Source organism: Antennarius striatus, chromosome 8 (assembly GCF_040054535.1).
Source record: "Antennarius striatus isolate MH-2024 chromosome 8, ASM4005453v1, whole genome shotgun sequence".
NCBI classification, from domain to species: domain Eukaryota; kingdom Metazoa; phylum Chordata; class Actinopteri; order Lophiiformes; family Antennariidae; genus Antennarius; species Antennarius striatus.
Genome location: NC_090783.1, coordinates 7,576,414 through 7,600,549, shown reverse-complemented (window position 1 = coordinate 7,600,549; position 24,136 = coordinate 7,576,414). Strand labels below are relative to the sequence as shown.

At 38.8% G+C, this 24,136-nt stretch overlaps 2 protein-coding genes, 1 long non-coding RNA gene and 1 pseudogene across 9 annotated transcripts; 1 reads left to right on the top strand and 3 right to left on the bottom strand.

Moving 5' to 3' along the window:
* Positions 1–128: 128 nt before the first annotated feature.
* On the bottom strand, positions 129–11,320 carry si:dkey-162b23.4 (sodium/hydrogen exchanger 9B2). Of its 3 annotated transcripts, none has more exons than XM_068321004.1 (13): positions 11,181–11,320; positions 9,835–10,096; positions 8,969–9,170; positions 8,090–8,260; positions 5,900–6,042; positions 4,988–5,115; positions 4,134–4,309; positions 3,753–3,859; positions 3,089–3,238; positions 2,729–2,837; positions 1,753–1,889; positions 1,451–1,673; positions 129–1,163 (listed from the first exon to the last, which is right to left on the bottom strand). In XM_068321004.1, exons 2-13 carry the CDS (start codon positions 9,967–9,969, stop codon positions 1,102–1,104), a joined length of 1,743 nt encoding a protein of 580 aa, XP_068177105.1. In that variant the 5' UTR covers positions 9,970–10,096; positions 11,181–11,320; the 3' UTR covers positions 129–1,101. The 3 variants fall into 3 exon arrangements, with proteins under 3 accessions (XP_068177105.1, XP_068177107.1, XP_068177106.1); XM_068321006.1 differs by having other exon boundaries at positions 1,490–1,673; XM_068321005.1 differs by having other exon boundaries at positions 9,835–10,113; positions 11,181–11,317.
* LOC137599830 (uncharacterized) lies at positions 10,292–16,395 on the top strand. Its single transcript, XR_011036882.1, has 3 exons — positions 10,292–10,567; positions 11,213–11,346; positions 16,162–16,395. It is a non-coding gene; the product is annotated as an uncharacterized lncRNA (long non-coding RNA).
* bdh2 (3-hydroxybutyrate dehydrogenase, type 2) lies at positions 11,356–16,969 on the bottom strand. Of its 5 annotated transcripts, none has more exons than XM_068321010.1 (11): positions 16,902–16,933; positions 16,713–16,822; positions 15,674–15,761; positions 14,736–14,814; positions 14,116–14,212; positions 13,509–13,617; positions 13,089–13,149; positions 12,833–12,946; positions 12,431–12,489; positions 12,201–12,293; positions 11,356–12,117 (listed from the first exon to the last, which is right to left on the bottom strand). In XM_068321010.1, the coding sequence occupies exons 3-11, from the start codon at positions 15,743–15,745 to the stop codon at positions 12,064–12,066; spliced, it is 738 nt and encodes a 245-aa protein (XP_068177111.1). In that variant the 5' UTR covers positions 15,746–15,761; positions 16,713–16,822; positions 16,902–16,933; the 3' UTR covers positions 11,356–12,063. The 5 variants fall into 5 exon arrangements, with proteins under 5 accessions (XP_068177111.1, XP_068177112.1, XP_068177108.1 ...); XM_068321011.1 differs by having other exon boundaries at positions 15,674–15,764; positions 16,902–16,931; XM_068321007.1 differs by lacking the exon at positions 16,713–16,822 and having other exon boundaries at positions 16,902–16,969.
* A 2,060-nt stretch (positions 16,970–19,029) lies between these two features.
* On the bottom strand, positions 19,030–23,376 carry LOC137599909 (dehydrogenase/reductase SDR family member 6-like; annotated as a pseudogene).
* Positions 23,377–24,136: the final 760 nt, after the last annotated feature.

Genomic DNA, 24,136 nt, shown 5'->3' with positions numbered 1-24,136 from the left:
GCCAGTGTTTCTCTGGCTGAGACAAAAATGGTACGAAATACAAAACATAATGGGATAGTCAGTAAAAAAAATTGTTTTAACTGTCTTTGTATAACTACATGAAAGAGCCAGACCATTATTATGTTGTACAGTTTATTATTCAAAGAATGGTAGAAAACTAATGTTCAATCATAACACAACATAAATAGCGACAAAAAAACTCTAGAATCATTTAAAAGTAAAACCAATAAAATCCCAAACATCTTCAGTTATTTTGCATACCTCTGCATTTAAAAAAAACAAAACATGAAAAATGTTTTCCTCAAACTAAAGTTTGAGCTAACATTTTTATTTGGGTATGGAAACAATTATTGAAAGAGTTCGTAGTGGAACCAGTGGTTGATCAGAATTATAGCAGCACTTTGGATCATTTGGATGTTTTTCCTGAGACTTAATAACTACCAAAACCTTTGTTTTCACCAGGACAATACAGCTAACAGTTATAATGCAGAAATACACCCACTGTGGTACAATTATTTTACTTAGTGCAGCACACCTAAAGCCAAAAACTGTATCAACTGTGCAATCTAATGTGAAAAATTAGAAACAAGTTGTGTAGACCTTCAACTGACCTGCTTATCATAAAATACAGCACTCAATATGTACTTAAATATAGTTATAAAAATGGACATATAATAAATTCTGAATATGACAAGCAGCAACAATATCCAACTTCACAAAAATGTATAATACATTCATATCTTTTACTATTGCTAATTAAATATTAAACTCTAGGATCAGAAACAAACCACATCTGACAGGACAGATGCTGAGGTGAGGTCATTTGTTTGGAGCCTGAGGCCAGGAAACCCCTTGAGGTTATAAATACAGAGTGAGTCATGTGTCCCTGCAGTTCGGCTAGTAGAATGACCAAACGTCTAAGGTGTGAAGCAACATTTCTTACAATGACCTCCCTCAAATGATTAACAGAACTGAGGAGGAAGAAGCCTCTCGAATGACAGGTGAAATGTCTTAAACAAACTTTCTACAAGTCCAGTGGATTTATTTAAACTATTTTGGATAACCATGACCTTGACAAACCTTCATAGACATCAATGAGTGTCAGAGTGTGCTCTCGTAGGTGACAGGTGTTTCGTTGTCATCTTCATTTGCTGCTGCTGTTCCTACAGAAGGGAAGACAGATGAAGGAAAAAAATATTACCTGATATTCAGGTTCTCAATGAAAATATGAAAATAATGTGATTAACAATCACTATTTCACCACTGAATGTAAAAATACAGTTCATACTAAACAGAAGCTCACTGAAGCTATGAAACAAATCATTGCTGAGTCAACACATTTAACACATGGGTGAAGCAGACAGCATCTTTAAGGGAAAGGATACTCACTAGTCCAACTACTACAACAGTGGACGGGGTTGGTGAGGTCAGATTGAATGACTTTACATACCCAAGAAAAATGCTGATAAAGTGGGTTTGACTCGCTCACCGCTGGCGGAACTCTTTGGCTTTTGGAGCAGGTAAGGTCCAGTGAGGCCTATAACAAGCGCTCCTACAGGAGCTGTGAGAAGGATGGACAGCACAGCCACAGTCAGCACGTCCATGCCGTGCTTCTGCAGTGTTTTGTCATCCTTCGTCCTGGCCATATCTAGAGCTGTGGAGCCTATAGCTGCCTGATGAAGACGAGGATGTTAGTGTTCCCTCTATACTCCTCCACAGATGACATTCATGTTTGCAGATCAAAACTCATACCTGTACTGTAGCTTTGGGCATCCACGCTAACGCTATGAAGATCTTTTCCTTCATGCTGAAGCCCGCACATAACACACAGACAAATGTGAACAGGACTCGGACCAGCAGGGCAATGAGCAGAGTGGCTATACCTAGACCTTAACACAAAACATACATGAGCAACACTTTGATGGGACTTTGATTTAAAGTTACTTTATCCTAGTGTGTCCTTCAAACAACCGTGATGATGCACATAATTATATCTTTATATGTCTTCTTCCATATTCAAGAATGGGTGGTATCAAAAATACGATTTATGTGACTTTTCATTAAATTTTCACATTGTAACAAAAAAATTATGTATCCTTGAAGGTAGCTAGTCATAATTTTTATCCAATATATTTCATGGAGGACATCCAATATATTTCAGTCTGGACATTTTTCATATTCAGTGTGCTGGAAGGAAGTGCTTCATTGGGACGGTAGAACAATTTTAAATGCTGGTCATAAAAAAGCATTAATGCAGTTTTTCCTGACATTTTGTCCAGAAACACATTTAAACTAAAATAGGATGTAGCCCTCTGGAGAAAGGGATACAAGATGTATGAAGATATTATTAATTCCCATCATGAAAGCCCCTTTCTTTCAAAAACTGTTTTTTTTAATGGGCCACCAAAAACCAAAATGATGAATTTTTACATTTGACTCAGCAAAAAGAAGAAGAAGTCTCAGCAAAAACAACATCAAATGTCCTTAATTGTGTTTCATAATTAAATACCAAGGAACCCCTATGGAAGTAGAGTCAATTCACAGACTCAGGTTTATAGAATTCCTGCACACAGAGAAATAACACTCTAAAGGTGATATACTGTATATAATATTATATTTTGGCATTACCAAAATATGTACATTAACATAGTTGCATTTGAATCTGTCTTCATGATAACAGCTACCTCTGTATTGTATTATTGTGCGTGCTTGTGTATGGTTGTCGCACCAACTGTGTGTCCGTCCAACTCGGAGACTCGAATCTCTGCTCCAATTAGTCCGAAGAGCAGAGGCTGAAACACATCCCATGCCCACCCCACCACCTCCTCCACACGCGCCTGGAGACAAACACAGAAAGGTTTATCCTTCTCAGGCAGCTGTGTGGACACAATTACTAATGTAGTGATGAAGATCCTCTACATCCTTTTAGGATTAAATACAAAGTGTTTCACCTCTAAAACCACAAGGCCTGCAGAGCTCCCAGAAGCCTCTTGGAGGCCCAGAAGCAGTATATAACGCAAGTTTACCTTAACAATGATAGAGAATTTTGGATAAATGATACCCAGATATGGTATGTGTGTGATATTACCTTTTCCTTCCCCCAGCCGAGGCCAGCCAGAAATGCAAGCACCAGAGTGCAGAGGCCTCCAGAGCCAGGAAACCCCGCCACACCGCTGCCAAACACGGCAAAGACTGACAGACCCAGAACCAAGAAGGATCGCTTCATTACTATGTGTTTCTGGGTGAAACAGACAAGTTAATAGTTAAAGATAAAACATAAATAACTTGTAACATAAATACAAAGTGTTCCTTATACTGTAAGACTCACTGGATAGTTATCTGCTAATAAAGAAATAAACATCAGATAATTACTCAATTCCAGCCAAGGGTTTGGACATTTCTCTTTCAGGTGAATGGGAAGGTGTGTCTTCTGACTGATATTGTTAAATTTTGTGATTAATCACAAAACTATTTTACATACACTGATTCATAGGGAAGGATTTCTTGACAATGGACATCTTGATTCTGAATACCTACAAAGAGACCGTTATGGAGTTGGGATTGCAGCATATCTGTTACATAAATAAATTCTAGACCCTGTTGTTGTCCAAAATCTGAATCGCTAATCATTCTTAATCAGACGTGAACTTCTGCGACTTTTCTTTATCAGTATCTGTTAGCGTTTGCCAAAGTATGTTGAATACAGACTTGTGTTGGACAATATCATGAAAATTATGTAAAAGCATGCCCACCTGGTCAACACTGGGAAAGTACTGGATGAGGAAGCCAAGTAGAATCCCAGCAACCAACCCACCTGCCACCTCCATAACACCTCTCATCAGGTTGAACCAGGTGGAGCCTAGAAGGACCACCAAAGAAAATACAAAATTCATAGAATACAGTTCACCACACAGAATGTCCCATGTCAATTAATGAGAGTAAATGGGAAAATAGGGATGCAAATACCGTTAACTATAACACTACACAGACTGTATATTGCTATGCAATGAAATCATCACACATGTAAAAGCAATAACACCCTTAAACCCTCTGCTGAGTTTTTTCTTATGGTCATAATCCCCCTGGAGATTAATGTGTTAATTAATATTTTCCATAATGTGTCCACAGCTCACCTGTGGCGAAGGCCATGCCCAAGCATGTGGTGAATCCTGTGATGGCAAGAATGTCATCAAAGCTGCCTGCGGCCATCAGCAAGGTGGGGATTCCCTGCTCTGCACCGTAACCATCCTTCTGCAGAAGCAGCATGGAGGGAACCACCACTGCTGGAGATACGGCACCCAGCACAAAGCTACAATATGGACAATGGGCATCATTTCATTTCTGTATCCCAACGGGGAGGTAACACAAAAAGACATGTATCATTCTTTATATGCATTTGGAGCAATGCAAAAGCTTGACATATGTGATACAATAGCTGAATTTTTATGCAGTAATTTTGATTCTCTAATAATATTAATTTAATTTTGTTGAAAATACAACTCATTTTTTAAAAGTGATAAAATTCCAATATGTTTTATATTAACACAGTCGCTCTCCACATGTTAATCAGTAACACGTTCAACCAAGGAAGACTTCCATGTGAGGAGCCTGTGATCTCAAGCTTCTTTTCATCTACTTGAGTGCTGACAAATATAAATATATGTATATATATATTTAGAGAAATATAAAAAGCACACACTGTAGACTGTTGAACCAGCAAACTGTTGATATACTGTATGATAAATCTGCCCTACTACACGTCTTACTACACAACAGACTGCTCTTGGAAAACAATGTGTTTTCTTTTCTATGCTTTATGTGAACAGACTGGTCAACAGAAAAAAATAGATCAGAATTACAAATTTAATTTAATGAAATTTAATGAAAAAACTAAACCTATGAAAGTTGCAATCAGTCCGTGTTACATGGCCAGTTAATTATTACTCTCAGTCTCAATATAATGTATTTTATTAAATTATTTATTTACCCGAGGATGAAGCCCCAAACCCAAGGCAAGCCCATGAGGAAGTGAGAGATCAGGGCCGCAGTGCAAGCCTCTATGATGCAGGGCCCAGTTGCCACACGTATACACACTGATTTGAGTTTCTTCAAAGCCTGAAAACACAAACACAACCCAACAAATTGAAGTGATTAATTTAGAAAGAAAATTAAAAAGTCCAGGGACATTTTGTAATAAATAGAAAATGATTGAAAACTGCCTGAAAAGTGATCTTGTCATTTAGAAAGTTGGTCCCCAATCCACAGGCCGTGAAACAGTACTACACCATGGATCAATTGGTACTGGGTTACACAGATAGAATACATTATTATATAATTTCCATTTTATTTATTATCTGATTCTGAACAACGTCTTTTGGAAAAGTCTTGGCGCCATATCTGTTTATGAGTCACACTTGACACATGACTACCTTCTTAAAGGGGCTGCTTCAGCCATTAACACAGCATACATTACCACTTAAGTGAAACTCTCAAGCTGACAAAAACGAACAAAATCAAACATATTTGGAAAGCTTATTTGCGCAGGTTAAAAGGGAGGGATCATCCCCCCTCTCTGGTTTTTACATCTCTATCCTTGCTGAATGAATTTTATCCTTGTGGGTACAGAGGCTAAACCAAGCTTTAAGCCACTGAGGTTGAACTGGTCAGAATTTAGGACTTTTTGATTACTTAGTGATTGTTTATTTTTTTAATAATTACCCCACCCCACTCTGTTTTTGTCAAATTGCACCCACTTTATAAATAATACAGTCATTACTAGAAATAAATTTGAAATTATTTTCTTGACTGATGGTCCGATAACATGACCACGTATGACCAATATGATCATATTTTTCTGTACACATATAAAACAGATACAGTTGCAGAGACTGTGGCTTACCGTGGGATCCAAACCAAGACCCGCTCTGGCCAGAATGATAGCCAGAGCGATGTTCCTCAGGGATGCAGACCATCTGAAATCGATGTACACCCCATCTGTTACAACTGGAATGTTTCTCAGCAGGAAGCCCATCAGAAGCATACCTGCCACACAGCAGGAATTGAAGGAGTATAAAGATGATCTGTTGTGATTGCAGTTCACACACATACAGAAGAAAAATGAGTATCGCCTGTTGTTTTCTGAACTCAGTGGTGCTTGTGTTGAGAAACTGAGACTCCCAGTCGGACCATAACGAGCCTTGTATGTTGATAATTCTTATTTCAGTTTCCATGAGATCCTACTCACTGCCAAAATTTTGACAGAAAGAAAGTTCAAGATCCATGTCACTTGAACTTCACTCTCCCTTCTGATATTGACTGTATGTAAGGAGTGGCTCCAGCTTTATCTAGTTTGGGGTGCAGCTTAAGAGAAGTCCATTTCAAGACTGATAAAAGCAAAATATCACACTAATAGCATATATACCATGTCTATCTGAAAATATCTTTTGATCAATGTTGCAATTCATTGCAGGCTACACCATCATCATCTTCCATTGTTGACTTCCATTCTTCTATCAATGACAAAGGTGTACTGTTTCATTCACATTCCTGTCTTATGAGTTAACACGTTTAAACGCACATGTCTTGAAGATGTATAATAATCAAGCTGACAGAGAACAATATGGATGCTGAAAACACTTACAAAGTATTCCTGTCACAATATTAACATTTGGTTGTCACATGAAAGTGTTTGAAAACACCCGAGTTTAGATTTAGATGATTTTAGGTGGTTTTACTGCAAAGCTGGAAACTTTCAGTTCCAAGACTCACTGCAGTCAATCACAGACTCTCCCATCAATGTGTTTAGTATTTGTATTACATAATAATAATAATAATAATAATAATAATAATAATAATAATAATAATAATAATAATAATAATTCACACTTTATTGATCCCCAGAGGGGAAATTCTCTTTTCACTCTCAGTACATGCATATTTGTGTTAGTTTTTAGCACATCACACAGTGTTGTGAATAAGGCCCCTGAAACACAGCACACTAGGGGCCTGTAATCATGCAGTTAGTCCAGGGGAGGAAGAGTGACGGGTCGCGCACGGAGGTCGCGCACCCAATGAGCAGCTTGTGGTGGGGATGGTGCCTTGCTCAAGGGCGCCTCGGCAGTGGCTGGGAGGTGAGCTGACACCTCCCACTGTCAGCTCACACTCCAAGGGATGTCATGGCGGGAGCGGGAATTGATCCACCAATGGCCGGGCGATCCATCTTCAAGACATCTGCTCTACCGCTGAGCCACTGCCGCCCCATAATAATACTAATAATACTATACTATTACATGCCATGTAATAGTATTACATGCCATGTGTGAACAAAGTTAGAGAACCTTGTGATACTCATTGCAGGCCAATTATCCATTTGGCAAATATCTGTAGGTACAGTAGTTCTATATTGTCATTCTATACTGTTCCAGAATAACAGGCCATACTCAAACAGGTATAAAAACGTCAGGCAACTGAAGCAAACAGTTACCTGACATTTCAATACATGTTCATAAGCAAAGCAGGCTAGCATCAGCAGGTTAGTTGATGTTAGCCTGCTTGGCTTACACTTGAGCAGCAGATTTCAAGGAAAGTGAAAACATCCAAGACTGCCAGCTCCTGAACTCTTCAAAGCCATTAGTGATATACAGTACAATATTCTGAATCATGGAACTGACCAACCTGCTACAACTGTTGTTTTCATCAGTGTTGCCGTGCCCTAATTTTTATGACTTCTAATGTATTTTAACATAATTGTTTTGTTTCAATTTGTGTTGTAAGGTTGAGTGTCAGAAAAATTACTAACAAATAACATACATTAGTATTATTAGTAGTAGTAGTACGGTAGTAGTAGTACAGTACTAGTAGTACGGTAGTAGTAGTATAACATATTTTGGCAAGACACTATTGCAAAATGTTATGCAATTAGTGTAACTCTTCTGAACAAAGATATGATTTGTCAAATAAAGTGCTCTAATGTTGACTATGGAAGACGTTGTACCATGTTACTAAATATCCCACAAGTAGACGATTTTACTCGACTAAATAGGAAATAAAGGCAGTGCATAAAGCACAACTGTTAAATACTGAGCCTTACCAAGGAGCGGTGGAAATGGTGGTAGCCTGGGCAGACGAATGAAAGACATCAATTTTCCACCAATCAGTGCACAGAGGAAGAGGATTGTGACACCAAACAAGTTGCCCCCTGGGAGACATTCATCCTCAGTGATCGACCACACCACTCCAAATAGCACAGCTGCCAGGAGGACTGGAGAAGAAAACAAACATTTCAAACACTACATCATTAGGTCACTGACAACAACATTGTGATTGATCCTATAGTTTATAGTCATTGCAAATGAGCCGGGAGGTGAAAGTATTAGTTCCATTAATTTCTCACCAATGCAAAGGCACTTATGGTTTTTCCCCTCTATTTTGGCGCAGATGAGTGACACAATTTTATATGGTTGAATTTTATACTTTTTGTACACAGTATTACTTGTCTTACCTGACAAGATTTGTGATATTGTCAGTTTCTATATATTTATGTGCTAGAAGCACATGACCACCAGATGTGATTAGTTTCGATTTTGAGTATGCTACTACAGCTTTGACATATACACTGATGTGTATGATTTTCTGATTGGTAGGGATTCGGATGTGGTGTATGTATGATGTATAAGACGTCTAATTTTTTGTGTGTTATTATAGCTGCCAGTACTTGTTTTGTGTTCAAACTGTCAACTTCTCAAATGTGCTATAAGAAGCTCATTTTTGATTGATCGGCTATCACTGCTAATGCATTGACCATTCATATAAGTATTAGTGTGCATTTATAGACACATGCATTATTTCTGTATGACGCTGCAATTGCTAATAGGCCAAGATACACAAGTTACACGTGTCATCTCCAATTTTTCTACAGTCTTGTGTGTGAAAAAGTGACTGACAACATGCAGCACATTTCATTGCCTACCTTTGGTAATGAGAGAGGCCAGAAGTCCTCTTGGTGGACATGGGCAAAACTTGTGGAGCAAAGGGCAGCAGACAATGGGTGGGTCCGTGTTGGTGCCAGCATCTGCTACAGGGTTTCGAGGAATAAAGTAGGTGGTCTCCTCTGTGACATTTGGAGTGGAGCAGCGCCGTACCACCACCTGGATCTGGTTGACATTTAGGTGCTAGAGAAAGAGGATCACAATGTGCTTAAGGAGATGTCAGACACAGCATTTGTCCGTAACTGAAAGATGTAGCTGAGTAACCCACATAAATGACAAAATAACAACAGATCTCAGGCATCACACTCAAAAAGATTGAATACACTGCCCACATAGTGATTAGAAAGTAGATGTTCCAGTCGTCTCTTCAACTAGCAAATCTCGGAGAGACAGAAGTGCTTGTGCCCTATCAGTGGTGTTGACACAGGTACGTCATACCAGCAGATAACAGGGAGTTATGAATTTGCCCTGTACGCTAAGAATTATGACTCTGAGAACACAAATGTCACATTGCTTTGGTGGGTATAGTGGCAAGCGTTTGATTTACTTTAAATATTAATCTCAAATTACAAAGGTGAAGAGTATATTTCATAAGGTTGGAAAATGACATATATAAACAATAATAAAGACAAAGCCATAAGTTAAGGCACAGGGAAAGGAGCAGAAACACATAACAGGAACCACCTCATTAATAGGTAAGTCTGACTTATTGAACATGAAGAAAATACAGTGGTTGTATTATTTCAAAATTTGCTACGATTTTAGAGATTTTTCACTTTCGTCAAGACAGTAAAATCTCAATACTACAAGGACAGACCGAGGGATTCTGATTGGTAAGATACCATACCTCCACGTGGTTTGGTGCAGGTAAAGTAATTCTGTCCAGTAACGGGCTGGGTACTGGACTGGGTACTGGACTGGGTGCTGGACTAGGCGCAGGACTGGGCTCCGGGGTAACGACTTTGGGCTGAGAGTCCTCCATGGCTACAGGGTTTCTGGTCCAATCACTTCTCTATCACAGCACATGAAGCTGGGGGGCGGGGCCACCCATGGAGGGCTGTTCCTCCCTTCACTTCTCCTTCTGAACGCTCAGCTCTGACCACAGGCCACTATCCACACAACGACACTTTATCAGAAGGACAGTAAACATATTTACTTAATGACATGTGTGGACATTGGCGTGAAATTGAATATTTAATCTAACAGAAAAGTGTTTTGTGTAGCATATACTCTACTGGGCTCGGCCAAGAGGTATAAGACAAGTTACCGGTATTCGAACCACGTGACTTATGTCCACAAGCTCTGACGACAGATGCTAGTTGCAGCGTGCTGCCAGCTCAGTACATGATGTCCTAGTGGCGGACTGCTTCGAATTAATTGAGTTGTAACTTACTGCAACGGATAAGTAACACACATTGTGACTCATATTTGATAGTGTTAGTCTAAGGCACAGTAGCGCTGGCTGGTAATTCACCTTCTGCTAACGCGACTACAATGTTTTGAAACTTGAAGGGAACAGACGCTGGTTAATCCAAACCCGGACAGACCTCACTAATCAATGCTTACAGCTCCACCATATGGTACATGTTGCTCGAGTTAGCTCAATTAGCCAATGCTATTGTGGATGCTTGTGTAAGTAGGTTATAGTTAACTAGCAAATGCAAACAGCAACCATGTCCAATTGGTATTAGCTTGTCGGCAAAGCAAATATTTGAGGCTGGGTGACTTCCGATTTTGTTCGATTTCAGTTCTTATAAGACTACTGCTACTCGGAACCACAGCTAAAGCTAGCAAAGAACTGGATTCACGTCTTAAAGTACAGTTATAACAATTGACATATCTCATGTTAACCAAATTCGTAACCTATCGTTGAATTATGAACTGCTTTCAATTAGTAGTAGGCTGATAATCGTGTTAAAAGATGAATTACTCCAACCTAACTGAATACAACCAGTGAATTAAAAACTGCAATAACTAGGTTGACACTAGAGCATCAGGTCTAAATGATCCGTCATTTACGGATTCAATCAATGACAGAATATATAAAACGCAATTTGGAGTCTTTTTTTATTGAAATACTTGAGTCAGTATGTTTACCTGACTTCTCCCTCTTGAAACTTGTCGGTGTACTCTGCTCGGTAACACATGTCTTTGTCAATATTGATTAATAGCGCAATATATAGAACATCTTACCTCGTATCTGACACATTGTCGTCGCTCGGAAGGAACGGGCAGTCCTGTGGCAGAGCGACCAGCTTGGAAATGGGAATCAGGCGGATTAGTGATGGCAAAAAGGACTACAAAACGTACCGCGGATACAAGTGGCTAATGGTGGGAAGTTGGATGAGTATTCTCAAAGGTACAATGCTTAAGATTTCTCAGTAGATCTTTATTTTTTACGTCCAGAATTTGATAAAATGTATTTTAATCGCATTAATGATGACATTTAAGGCATTTTTTATTTATTACATACTGTATTATATGACCAATCTAGCACCACAGATCTATACAGCCCATTCATTAAAATGATAATACAATAAACATATTGATACATTGGCATTACATACATTGTTTCAGAGATTTGTGGAAGCTGGAAAATAGTAGGAAAGAAAAAAACTTCAACCCCACTGCTGATTTTATTTGACAAAATGTGCCATTTAAAAGCAGTTTGCAATAATCAAATTGCATATGTTAAAATTGTTAAGTTTTACACATTCAACACAAATTTCTACTTTTTAGATTACTACGGTCACAGATTTGTTCAACATACTCTAGAAGTACAAAGCCAAAAACTACAAAAAGGAAAAACCTATTCCAGCACACAATAAAGCATCAAAGCCGTGATATGCAGTGTGGCATCACATTTGCAGCAGGTCACTGTATGAGAGCCTTTCTCCAATATGTGCAGGAGATGATTTTCATTGAGGGGTTAGACCTTTTAAGATTGCAGTACACTGTATATATGGGGGGGGGGCACATGTAGACATATCTCATATAGAGCAACTCCAGGGCTTTGACTTTCTGTTGCTTTGTTTGAGACAGTCATTGCAAACAGCTTTAGATCGCTGTAGTTTTCTTAGAGACGCCATCCTCCATCGATGATTTGCTCTGTACCGGTCACATAGGCCGACTGCGTAGTGAGCAAGAATCAGATCACTATTTCCTAAATATAGAATATTTGAAGTTTACTGTGGGGTACCTGCAAGCACTCACCTCATCTGAGGCCAGGTATACGCAGAGAAGTGCCACCTCCTCAGCTGAGCACATCCTGCCAGTTTTCTGTCTCGCCATGAAATCCTTAAAAGCCTTGGGGAAAAAAAAAAAGTTATAATTGTTGCAACTTTTTCTTTGAAATGAAGATTAGATGTACTAATGTAATAATGTATACGAGCAAGTTTGTCACACTATGAATGAAGAAAATTTCAGAGCAGAAGCAACCATACCTGTTCCGGGTCAGGTTGGGCCGCAATCCTGTCCCTAAGTGACGGGGTATCAACAGTTCCTGTTAAAGATATATAGAACCTTAAAATTCTTCAGCAACATTTCAAAACAGAAAAGTACATTGCCTTTGAGTGAATGAATTTTGACTGAATAGGTGTGATTGTATTCGTGTACTCTGTACAAATAAAACTGCTGAGTTTGCAGAGTAGTTGTTTAGAGTGGATTAGGATGGATAAATTCAGCACTTGTTCATGACCTCAAACATGAAAAGCCCTTCAGTCCTTCTAAATATTAGATTTTTTTTTCAAAGGATGTCCAATATTTTGTAGACTGCTGAAATGCTACCAACTCTGAGGAGCAGTTTAAGAATAAGAGGGACACAGTTTTATTTTGCAGGGTCTTACCAGGACAGACACAATTACAGCGAATGCCTTTCTCAATGAAATCAGCCGCTATAGATTTTGTGAGTCCAATCACTGCAGCCTTGGATGTACTGTAGACACATCGGTTTACCACACCTTTGGGCACACATTGTACACACAAAGCAGTTAGATAAGAAGATTACAATGAACATACTTGAGGAACTTCACATCCTTTAATTAAGTATAATATTGGTTTGACAGTTGTGTACATATCACAGATCTGTGAAATAACATTTACCTTTTATATTTGATGCAACAGACGCCATGTTAATGATGTTTCCTGACTTTTTTGCCAACATCTAGAATGAAATGATCAATTAAGATAACATATAAATTGAACATCATTAGTAAAAAGGTTAAGAGTAACATTGTACGTTGTACTGAAGTTTGTAAAACAAATAAAAGGCAAATGTGATGGACTCGAGTCAGATTCCTAGTTGATACAGTTTGGCTAGTTTAGGGCTAAAGCTGGATTAGTCATTGGGCAGTCACCTCCCCATCATGTCAGAGGCTCAGAGTAATACAGATAATCCCAGTGGACAAAGGATGAGAGGAAAATAAAGGCATATGTTTCTCAATTTACTGCAGCACCTTTGTACTGTAATTCCCTTGACAACATGAGGAGTGTTAAGGATTTGGTTCAGTGGACGAAGGTCACCTTAGGTAGGAAGGCCTTGCACATCAGGTACATACTTCGGACATTCAAGGTCATAGTGAAATCCCAGTCCGCCTCTTCGCAGTCTAAAATGGAACCATGATGTACAAATCTGCCAAAAGTAGTTTGAATATAAACTTTGTAAGTGACAGAAGAAATCCGATGCTGTTAGTTGGAATTTATAGCTTAAAGGTTTAGTATGGCAATCACAATCAAAACAGTGTCAGACCAAGTCAATACAACAGCTAGTTGGAAGTCTCCCCTAAACTTGTGAGGCTTTTTTTTAATGTTGTATCAATTTAGAGAAATTGACTATAAGGAGATGTCTCTACATTTTGGAAACGTAGCTAGAAGATGTATAAACATGCTTAATGTGAAACAGTATTTACTACCAAAAAGAACTGCTATACATATATATTAATATATATTAACATACAGTTGTTCCATAGCAGTTGAAGAATTATTTGTTTTATGCATATTTACTGTCCAACAATGACCCATGAAACACAGACTGAAAGAAACCAGTGTTCATTATGAAGTCAAAAATGAACATGTAAATAATGATGTGTAGCTCAGGGAATGCAGCAAAGCAAAGAAGAAAAAAAGATACCCAGCAACATTGAACAGCACATCCACATGCTCGTGTTCTTTGGCCAGGCTTTCGACTTGGTCCTTGTCAGTCACATCCACGACCTTAGTCCTGATCCCTGTTGATGAAGAGAGCAGAACAGGGTTTGTTTTGTAAGAAAATTCACAAACATTTGTAGCGACATAGCTCAAATCTATAAAACAATTTCAAAAACTCATTATAATTGAACATGACATTGCAGTTCTTATGACGTACACATTACATGTTCTGTAATTAGATATAAGTGGAGGACTACTAATAGTCTCCTTTATTATTTTAATCTAGACCAGATGGTGAAATTTTCTTAACTAAACATGCTTTTAAAATTGTTTTTAAATATTTTTTTTTCTAATATATAAGCTACCCTGTACACATTTTAAAACAGCCAATACAAAGCTTAGAAATCAGCTAAAAACAACTACAATTAAAACGCAGTGGAGGAATGAATGAATGAATCAATGAAAATAAACAAAAGACCGTGTCGTTGGATTTAGTAGTGACTAAATTGAAAGACTTCTATGTGAAAGATTCTGAGTCTGTCACCTGCGTCTCATTGGTTCCCCAGCAGATGGCAGCCTTTGACCAGTAAAATTTAATCTTACCATCAATGCCGTCCAGCTCTTTCAGCTTCTCTCCATTTATGTCTGTTGCTGTGACTTTAGCTCCCTCCTTCGCAAATGCCTATGTGTGAAATACACATGAGTCAGTTCGAGGCAGCTTTAAATTGATTACAGGTGCTATGGTAAAATACCAGCAGATATCAACTTCCTTGAACGGACAGCATTTCATCTTTGTTACATATGGTGTGGATTATGGAAACTCTGTTCAACACTGAGACAGTTACAACCAATATTGCATGTTTCACTGCCAACACCAAGATCTCATTAACAGACATCTGTAGACCCAGAATGTCATTTTGAAACCCTAATCCCTCAACCCTGAGCTTTAATTTCTTCGACCTTTCATCAGATCATAGCTAATGGAGCAACTGCATCATTAGAACATCGCCAGAGGATTGGCCCGAACCTCATTTTTCAGCACTTCAATATTCACTATTACAATCAGAAGTTACTTATCAACATGGATACAGAGAAACAGTGTGCGTAAAGTGAAAAAAGGCTGTTCCTATAACGCAATGAATTGTTTGTATTTTATTACATCTTCCGTAGTATTGAGCTGATTCTGTGTGTGTGTGTGTGTGTGTGTGTGTGTGTGTGTGTGTGTGTGTGTGTGTGTGTGTGTGTGTGTGTGTTTATATGTATGTGTGTGTGTCTGTCTATGTAAAAGTGGGATAAGTAAACCGTATTCATGCAGGCAATGAGTGTTTCTGTAGCACAGACACTGTTTTTGGAGAATTGGAGAATATGAATCATGGAATGACTGACAAATTAAAGTCGTAGGTGTGGACTTTCAAAAACTGGTTGAAATTGTCACGCAGTGAAAATACACGATGCCATGAGTATGAACTCCACAGACTGCTAAATAAACAATGTTCCTTTGTGATTTAATAGCAAATGAATCAGTTAGAAATTTTCATTACTAGTGCTGCAGCCCGTCCAATCCCCTGTGCGGCGGCTGACAACACAATCACTTTCCCGTTGAGGCGGCCCATAATGCACCTTTCACTGCTGCTGTGATCAAAACAAACACATAAAAAAGACACAAGATTACAAAAAATTGCATTTTTGGGTAATTGTTTGTAAAAATAAAAATGAAGGCAACAAAGAAAATACTAAAGGATAAAGTCAGTGATTGCAAAGTTGGTAAACTCTTTTTATTCAGTTTGATTTTAAAGCTTCTAACAACTCTACAAATATTTTTGTTTTCTAATACAGAAACTTGAACAAATATAGCCATGTTTATAGTTGTTACTTCTGCTGTTTTGAATGTTACTTAGGATGGTTTCAATGGAAACATGTCAAAGTACTCTGAAGACCAGTCATTTTGTCCAAAGCCTACTGAACAAACAGTTCCTTCTAAATTTGTTTTTAACTAATATTATTAAATTAAATAATATTAACTTGACAGGAGCCTATCCCAGTTGGCTATGGGCAGGGTAAACCCCAGACGTGTCGCCAGTGCATCAAGGGGCCACACATTGACAAAAAAGTTTTGGCAGAATGGAGAACTACAGTACTTTTTGCAATATAATATATAATGCACAAATTTTTATATTGTATTTCCTTTTGTTTATTGGTGTTTAGTGTTTTTGAGTGTTTAGTGTTTTTGAAGTTTCATCTAATGAAAAATTGTAAAATGTTCTGAATGTGATTGAAGTTTTTTTTTTGCAAAAAATCTTCTTTTGAAGCACTTTAGTGCTTTCATCTATGTAAAAATGTAAAATGTTTGAATGTGATTAAAGTGTTTTTGCAAAAATAAAAATAAAAAATCTCGTATACTCTTGTACACAAGAAGTTAAGACTAAGCAGATCGATGTAGTCCTAACAGTCTGTCGTCAAAATGGAATTCATTATCTCGAAAACAATTAGAACCGATTCATTTAAAAAATGCATTACACTAAGCGGCAACAGTTGTCTTCCGAATTTATTGCTGTCCTGCACGAGTTTGTATCAACTTGCCTGTCTGAAACCGAAAATGTCCACGGCTGTCCTTCTTCACACTGCTATACGCTTCGTGAGCCACTACTTGTACACTTAAACTTTCTTCAGGCGACAAATTAAGACGAGTTCTGCAGGAAAAGTTGCTTCTGTGGTATTTACACGTTGGAATTTTTCATGAAATTTGCAAATATAACTTTAGAAACTCACCGTTCCGAGGCTAAAAGAAACGTACTTTGTCACGTATGCGTATCCCGAAGACTATTGGCTCCCAACCAGGAAGTTAGCGTGACATAACTTCGTCATGTGACACATTTGGCCGCACTGTTGCATGCAGTGCAGAGTTCACTTTGCAAAATATCCGGCGCGTGTGGTGAACTAAATGCAGTACTGTATACATACATGTATATATATATAAAATTTATTTATTTATTTTTTATACTGTTTTTATATTTTAATTCAATTTTATACTGTTTAGATTTTATTTTATACTGTTTATATTTTAATACTGTAATATTTTTAAATTTTATACTGTTTATATTTTTAGTTATAGTTTAGTATATAAGTCCTGTTAGTGCTGCATGTGCCTGTCTGTTAGTGTAATGTATGTCTTGTGGTATGTCCTGTGATGTCAGTGTTTCCTTTTCTCCTGGTGTTTATCCAGTATTATTTGTTAAGTAATGCCTGAGCAGTGGATATATGCAATTTCCTCCGGGATTAATAAAGTATCTATCTATCTATCTATCTATCTATCTATCTATCTATCTATCTATACATTATGGTGTACTATAATGATATTTTTCCCAGCATAAGACAATGGTTTAAGTCACGTGTTATTTTCCAATCGTTTCCTCATCTCTTATGTCTCATTCTGCAAACAACTATTTTCCCATTGCGGTTACACTGATCCTTATGACCTGGATGAAGTTATTGTGTTACCACGAAGGGTTAAAGGTTGGTAGAATATTTATAGAGTCAAGGCTCAAAAAGAACAGCTGGCTTGAGCTGCAAATTATTCTCCCTTTATGACAGGATTTTTAACTCTTAGGGGGGCTATTGCTCTAACTGAGAACAGAGTACGAGTGGTAAGATATTTGAAGTTATACATTCATTTCCCAATTTTACAGAAAACAGAAACTCAAATTGCAATAGAACAAACAAGACTTCTGAATTCCATGCTCCAAGGCAAAATGATCCTTTCTCTGGTTCTTAAAGTTCGACTGAGATACACAATCAAAAATGTACTTTTATATCTGTATACCGTTTGCCTTTAAAAAACGATGCCAATAAGTTTTCACAGATGTTAATTGGAAGTGTGAAAATGATAAATATTACAAAATATGGATTCTGTTCAGAGATACCATCATTAATTTTGTCTATAGAGTATGATTTTTCCATAGGCTTAGCCTGAGCAGCTATTCTGGAATGAGGTAAAAGGGGAGCAAAGGCCTATTATTTTCTTTATCACTGGTAAACTGTCGAGGAGCTTGTACACATTGACTCTGCAATTGGTTTCCCTTGAATATTTCTCCTGCATACTTTCATCTGTTGGAGGTCCATCTTCATTTTTTCCAGTCTAGGCGCTTCATTAACTGCATTTTGACTTTGGACTGGTTTTCCAGAGACCTGTTTTCTGACTAATATATCCAAACACATGTCGCAGGTCTCTCAAAAATCTCATGCATTTCTTCAAAGTAAATTATAGTGACTGGTCTCAAATTACCACCTCCACAGTTATACAAACATCCGACTGAGCCAACTAGAAGGTGAAGTGGGCCCCTGATAAAAACTTGTTGATGCCGGTCTAATTTGAGAGCAATCATCAAGTGCAAACTTCCACCGACACTATTGTTGCTAAAATCTGAACAATAGGAAAACAGCCCTCAGGCCACATCAAAACAAAATGGAATAATTTTTATCAGCAGACAGCTGATAGGAGACATGAACACTGAAAAATGTGCACAATACATGCACTTCATTTTGCATCATCAAGAAATTGTCGATTGCTGCATCGTACCATTGCACTCGGGGTATAGTAAACGATGTGGTATATGTCGCACTGACAGGGTTGTTTACTTGGATCTGCCTCATGTGAAATTACACAGCCCCACATCGTCCCCTTACCATGAGAATGTATTCTTAGCCTTTTGGAATTGTGTGCCATTGTCAGTGGTAATTTGATATTGGCAAAATTAAAAGGCCTTTTAAGATTGCAGTAGTCTGTACATGTGAGGGAAAAAAACGCATGTAGACATGTCTCATAAAGCACTCCTCCAGGCGTTTGACTTTAACTGTTTGACACAGTCATTGTAAACAGATGTGGCTCACTGTAGTTTTTTCAGAGACACCATCGTCCATCGATGATTTGCTTTATCCCAGTCACAAAGGCTGACTGTTAAGTGAGCAAGAAAAATCAGATCACTATTTTGTAAGTATTTAATATTAGCAGTTTACACTGGGGTACTTGCAAGCACTTATCTAAAGCCAGGCATACGCAGAGAGCCGCCACCTCCTCAGCTGTGCACATCTTTCCAGTGTTCTGTCTCACCATGAAATCCTTAAAAGCCTTAGGAAAAAAAAGAACAATTATAATTGTTGCAACTTTTTATTTGAAAGAAAAAAAAAAGATGCACTGATGTAATAATTATATCCCGCTTCAAAGCTGTGATGTATTGTAATTGTCAGTGTCCGTGTGTATGTCCGTCCGTTTGTCTGTTCATTAGTATGTCCACTATACTAATGAAATTTTACCTTGACCTAGTTTTCTCAAGGTCATCATCTCATGTTCATCCCCTTTGCTGCCCGAGTAATGTGCTTTTTGTTTCATCTTTCTATCTGCAACTGTTGCAAAGATATTTGGTGGACTAACGGACGGACAAATGGACAAACACACGAACGCTGATAATCACAATACATCACTGCTTCGAAGCGGGATGTAATAAGAGGGACACAGTTTTGTGTTGCAGGGTCTTACCAGGACAGACACAATTACAGCGAATGCCTTTCTCAATGAAATCAGCCGCTTTAGATTTTGTGAGTCCAATCACGGCAGCCTTGGATGTACTGTGCTGTAGACACGCAGGTCTACCATACCTTTGGACACACGTCGCACACACAAAGCAGTTATCTCAGATAAGAGGATTACAATGAACATGAACATACTTCAGAAAATTCACATCCCTTTAATTACATATAATATTGGTTTGAAAATTGTGTATATTCAAAGATCTATGAAATAGTATTTACCTTTTATATGTGATGCAACTGATGCCATGTTAATGTTTCCTGACTCTTCCTGCCAACATCTAGAATGAAATGATCAATTAAGATAGCATATAAATAGAACATAAATAGTAAAAATGTGAAGAGTAACAGGCAGCACGGTGGGGCATTGGGTATGGCTGTTGTGGCATGGCAAGACGGTTCCGGGTTCGCGTCCCACTCTGTGCAGAGTTTGCATGTTCTCCCTGTGTCTGCATGGGTTCTCTCCGGGTTCCTTGGCTTCCTCCCACCTCCAAAAACATGTGCTTCAGGTTATTTGGCCAGCTTCAAAGTGTCCATAGGTATGAGTGTGTGCATGCGTGTTTGTCTGTCTCTGTGTGGCTCCCCAGTGCACTGGCATTTCCCCCACAACGTGCCAAAGCCAGCTGGGATACACTCCAGCTCCCCTTGACCTACGGCAGACAAAGCGGAAGAAGATGAATGAATGAATAGTAACATTTTACTGCATTCTTAAGGTTTACCTTTTTTACAACAAATAAAAGGAAAATGTGATGGACTCGAGTCAGATTCCTAGTTGATACAATTTGGTTAGTTTAGGGCTAAAGCTGGATTAGTCATTGGGCAGTCACCTCCCCATCATGTCAGAGGCTCAGAGTAATACAGATAATCCCAGTGGACAAAGGATGAGAGCATAAGAGAGCACAAAAGCATATGTTGCTCAATTTACTGTAGCACCTTTGTAAATCTCTTGACAACAGGAGAATTGTTAAGGATTTGGTTCAGTTGACAAAGGTCACCTTAGGCAGGAAGGCCTTGCACATCAGGTTCTGTACATAGTCCGGACATTCAAGTTCATATTGAAAGAATAAAAAAAGATACCCGGCGACATTGAACATCACATCCACATGTTCTTTGGCCAGGCTTTCAACTTGGTCCTTCTTAGTCACATCCATGACTTTAGTCCTGAGCCCCGTTGATGAAAACAAAAAAAACAGGGTTCGTTTTGTAGGAAAATTCACAATTATTTGGAAGGATATAGCAAAGATCTATAAAACAATTTCAGAAAACTGTCATTGTTGTTTAACATGAAATTGCATTAAATACATGTTTTGCAGTTAGAGGTAAGTGGAGAACAGCTAATAGTCTCCTTTTAATTTCAGTCTAAACCAGATGGTGAATTTTTTTTTACTCAACCTGCTTTTTTAAATTTATTACTATGTTTCTGTAATACATAGGTTACATGGTACACATTTTAAAACTACCAAAGCAAAGCTTAGAAAAGCAATAGAGGAATGAATGAATGGAGTACACTAAAATAAACAAAAGAACGTGTCATTGTGGCGCAGTGGGTAGCGCTGTCACCACACAGCAAGGCGGTTCCGGGTTTGTGTCTCGCTCTCTGTGCAGTTTGCATGCTCTCCCCGTGTCTGTGTGGGTTTCCTCGGGTTCTCCAGTTTCCCCCCACCTCCAAAAAAATGTGCTTCAGGTTATTGGCCGTCCCAAATTGCCTATAGGTATGATTGTGTGCGTGGACGTTGGCTCCGTGGCAGACTGGCATCGCGCCCGGAGTTTCCTCTGCCTCACGCCCTAAGCCAGCTGGGATAGGCTCCAGCTCCCCACCACCCGCGACAGCGGATGAAGCGGTTGTGACAATGAATGAATGATGAATGAATGAAAGACTTCTTATGTGAAAGGTTCTGATAGATGTCACCTGTTTCTTATTGGTTTCCCAGCAGATGGCAGCCTTTGACCAATAAAAGTTAATCTTACCATCAATCCCGTCAGCTTGTCCCTATTTATGTCTGTAGCTGTATTTTAGCTCCCTTCTTCACAAATGCCTATGTGTGAAAAACGTGAGTCAGTTCCAAGCCACTTTACATTGCTTTCAGGTGTTATGGTAAAATACCTGCAGCAATCAATCTCCTTGAACAGAGAGTATTTCATCATTGTTACATATGGTATGGATTATGGACTCTTTGAAACACTGAGACAGTTACAACCAATATTGTTTCCCTGCCAACACCAAGATCTCATTAACAGACATCTGTAGACCCAGAATGTCATTTTGAAACCCTAATCCCTCAACCCTGAGCTTAAAATCTTTTCCACCTTTCATCAGATCATAGCTAATGGAGCGACTACATCATTAACTGCAGAGAAGACGATATTAGCAATATACACCATTTAAATTATAAATGGAAAATGCAATTCTTTTTACAAAATGTGATCTGAATTTAATGATCTGAGAAGCTAGTTTCTGTTGTTGAATTCCTTCACTCTACACTAGCACCCTGTCACACAAGACACGGTTACACACTTAGAGGCACCACTTGAAGGGAATAGATATGACAATGACTCCATCTACAGAAGGAGCTGTGTGAGATTTTCAAGGGTTTTTGCTATCTGTTTGGCAAGAACATCACCAGAGGATTGGCCCGAACCTCTTTTTGCAGCACCTCAATATTCAGTATTACAGCCAGCAGTTACTTATCCACATGAATGCAGAGAGAGAGAGAAATCTTGCATGCAAAGTGAAATGCAATGAATTGTTTGTTTTTTATGTGTGTTTGTGTGTGTGTGTGTGTGTGTGTGTGTGTGTGTGTGTGCGTGCGTGTGTGCGTGCGTGTGTGCGTGCGTGTGTGTGTGTCTATGTAAAATTGGAATAAGTAAACCGTATTCATGCAGGCAGTGTGTATTTCTGTAGCACAGACACTGGCCAGTAATTTTCAAAGAGAGAAAGAGAGACGACTGACCAAAGGCGCTGTCACAAAATACAACAGTGTGTGGAAGCTTTTAAGAGTCACACAGAAAAAGAAGTCAAACCATCTAGAATTTTATCTATGAGACAGATTTAACAAAATATTTTAGTTGTCAAAGCTCGGAAGATGACGTGTTTACAATAGCATGTTAACTGACAAATACTGTAAGACCAATGGGGACGCATCGACGCAACATTCTGCATAGACAGAAAGAGAGTTCCTCATTTGTCAAAACTTTGTATGACAGAGGTCAGCCATCATTATAAGGCTTTAGGTAAGATAAAAATGCAGTCTAGAATACAATGAAGAGGCAAAGCAGCTGTTACTCTAGAGCAGGAGTGTCAAACTCCTTTTCACCGATGGCCACGTCAGCATAATTGCTGTCCTCAAAGGGCCAGATGTAACTCATAAATGTAACTAAATGTAACTCAATGTAATGTAAAATAAATGTAACTACTCCTTAATATGTGTAACTTCCATCCATCTATCCATCTTCTTCCGCTTATCCGGGGGTCAGGTCGCGGGGGCAGCAGCTTAAGCAGGGAAGCCCAGACTTTCCTCTCCAGCTCCTCCGGGAGAATCCCAAGGCGTTCCCAGGCCAGCCAGGAGACATAGTCTCTCCAACGTGTCCTGCGTCGTCCCCGGGGCCTCCTCCCGGTAGGACGTGCCCGGAACACCTCACCAGGGAGGCGTCCAGTAGGCATCCTAACCAGATGCCCGAGCCACCTCATCTGGCTCCACTCGATGCGGAGGAGCAGCGGCTCGACTATGAGTAACTTGAATAACTTAATCAAGTTACAAACAGTACAGTTGCACAGACAAAATATGTTTGCTTGTTGCTCTGTTTGAACAGGTTATGAAACCAACAGTACTCCATCAATCAAGGATCAAACTATCCAAGTGAATAAATAAAAATAACTATAAGTTAGGACATTAACTTTGTTTAAAATGTTTAAGTCATTGTTAAAATGGATTAATTACCACATTGTGGGAAATGTAGTTTTTGGTCAAAGCACACTTTTGACCTATTTATTTTTAGACACTCTGGTCTTTTATGCTCTCGCAGGCCACATAAAATGATGTGGCGGCCCACATTTGGACCCCGGGCCTTGTGTTTGACACACGGGCTCTATAGTGAGATTCCTGTGTTGAAGCATTTTGTTTTCTTTGTTTATTTAAATTTCAGACTGTAAATTCCAATCAGCCTGTCATTTTTGTCTGGAACATATCTTGTAAACTTGCTCAAATATTGGGTATCGTTGTGGGGCAGAGCAGTTTGTATTTCCTGAGGAGGCTGGCCTCCTTCAACATCTACCCTGAGCTCCTTCTCATGTTCTATCAGTCCGTTGTTTCCAGCGTGCTGTTGTACAGCATTGTGTATTGGGATGGTGGGGTCAGGAAAAGAGACATGATCCGTTGGTTATGGGCAGGGTAAACCCGAGACGTGTCGCCAGTGCATAGAGG

Coding starts and splice junctions, on each gene's coding strand:
- si:dkey-162b23.4 (XM_068321004.1), bottom strand. CDS start 9,969: ATGGAGGACTCTCAGCCCAAAGTCGTTACCCCGGAGCCCAGTCCTGCG. Junction 6,043..8,089: donor ACCATTTCCACCGCTCCTTG/GTAAGGCTCAGT, acceptor GCTGTGTGGCAG/GTATGCTTCTGATGGGCTTC. Junction 3,239..3,752: donor ACTTTCCCAGTGTTGACCAG/GTGGGCATGCTT, acceptor TGTTTCACCCAG/AAACACATAGTAATGAAGCG.
- bdh2 (XM_068321007.1), bottom strand. CDS start 15,745: ATGGGCCGCCTCAACGGGAAAGTGATTGTGTTGTCAGCCGCCGCACAG. Junction 12,947..13,088: donor TGTTGCATCAAATATAAAAG/GTAAATGTTATT, acceptor GTGTGCCCAAAG/GTGTGGTAAACCGATGTGTC. Junction 12,294..12,430: donor CCCAACCTGACCCGGAACAG/GTATGGTTGCTT, acceptor TTTTTCCCCAAG/GCTTTTAAGGATTTCATGGC.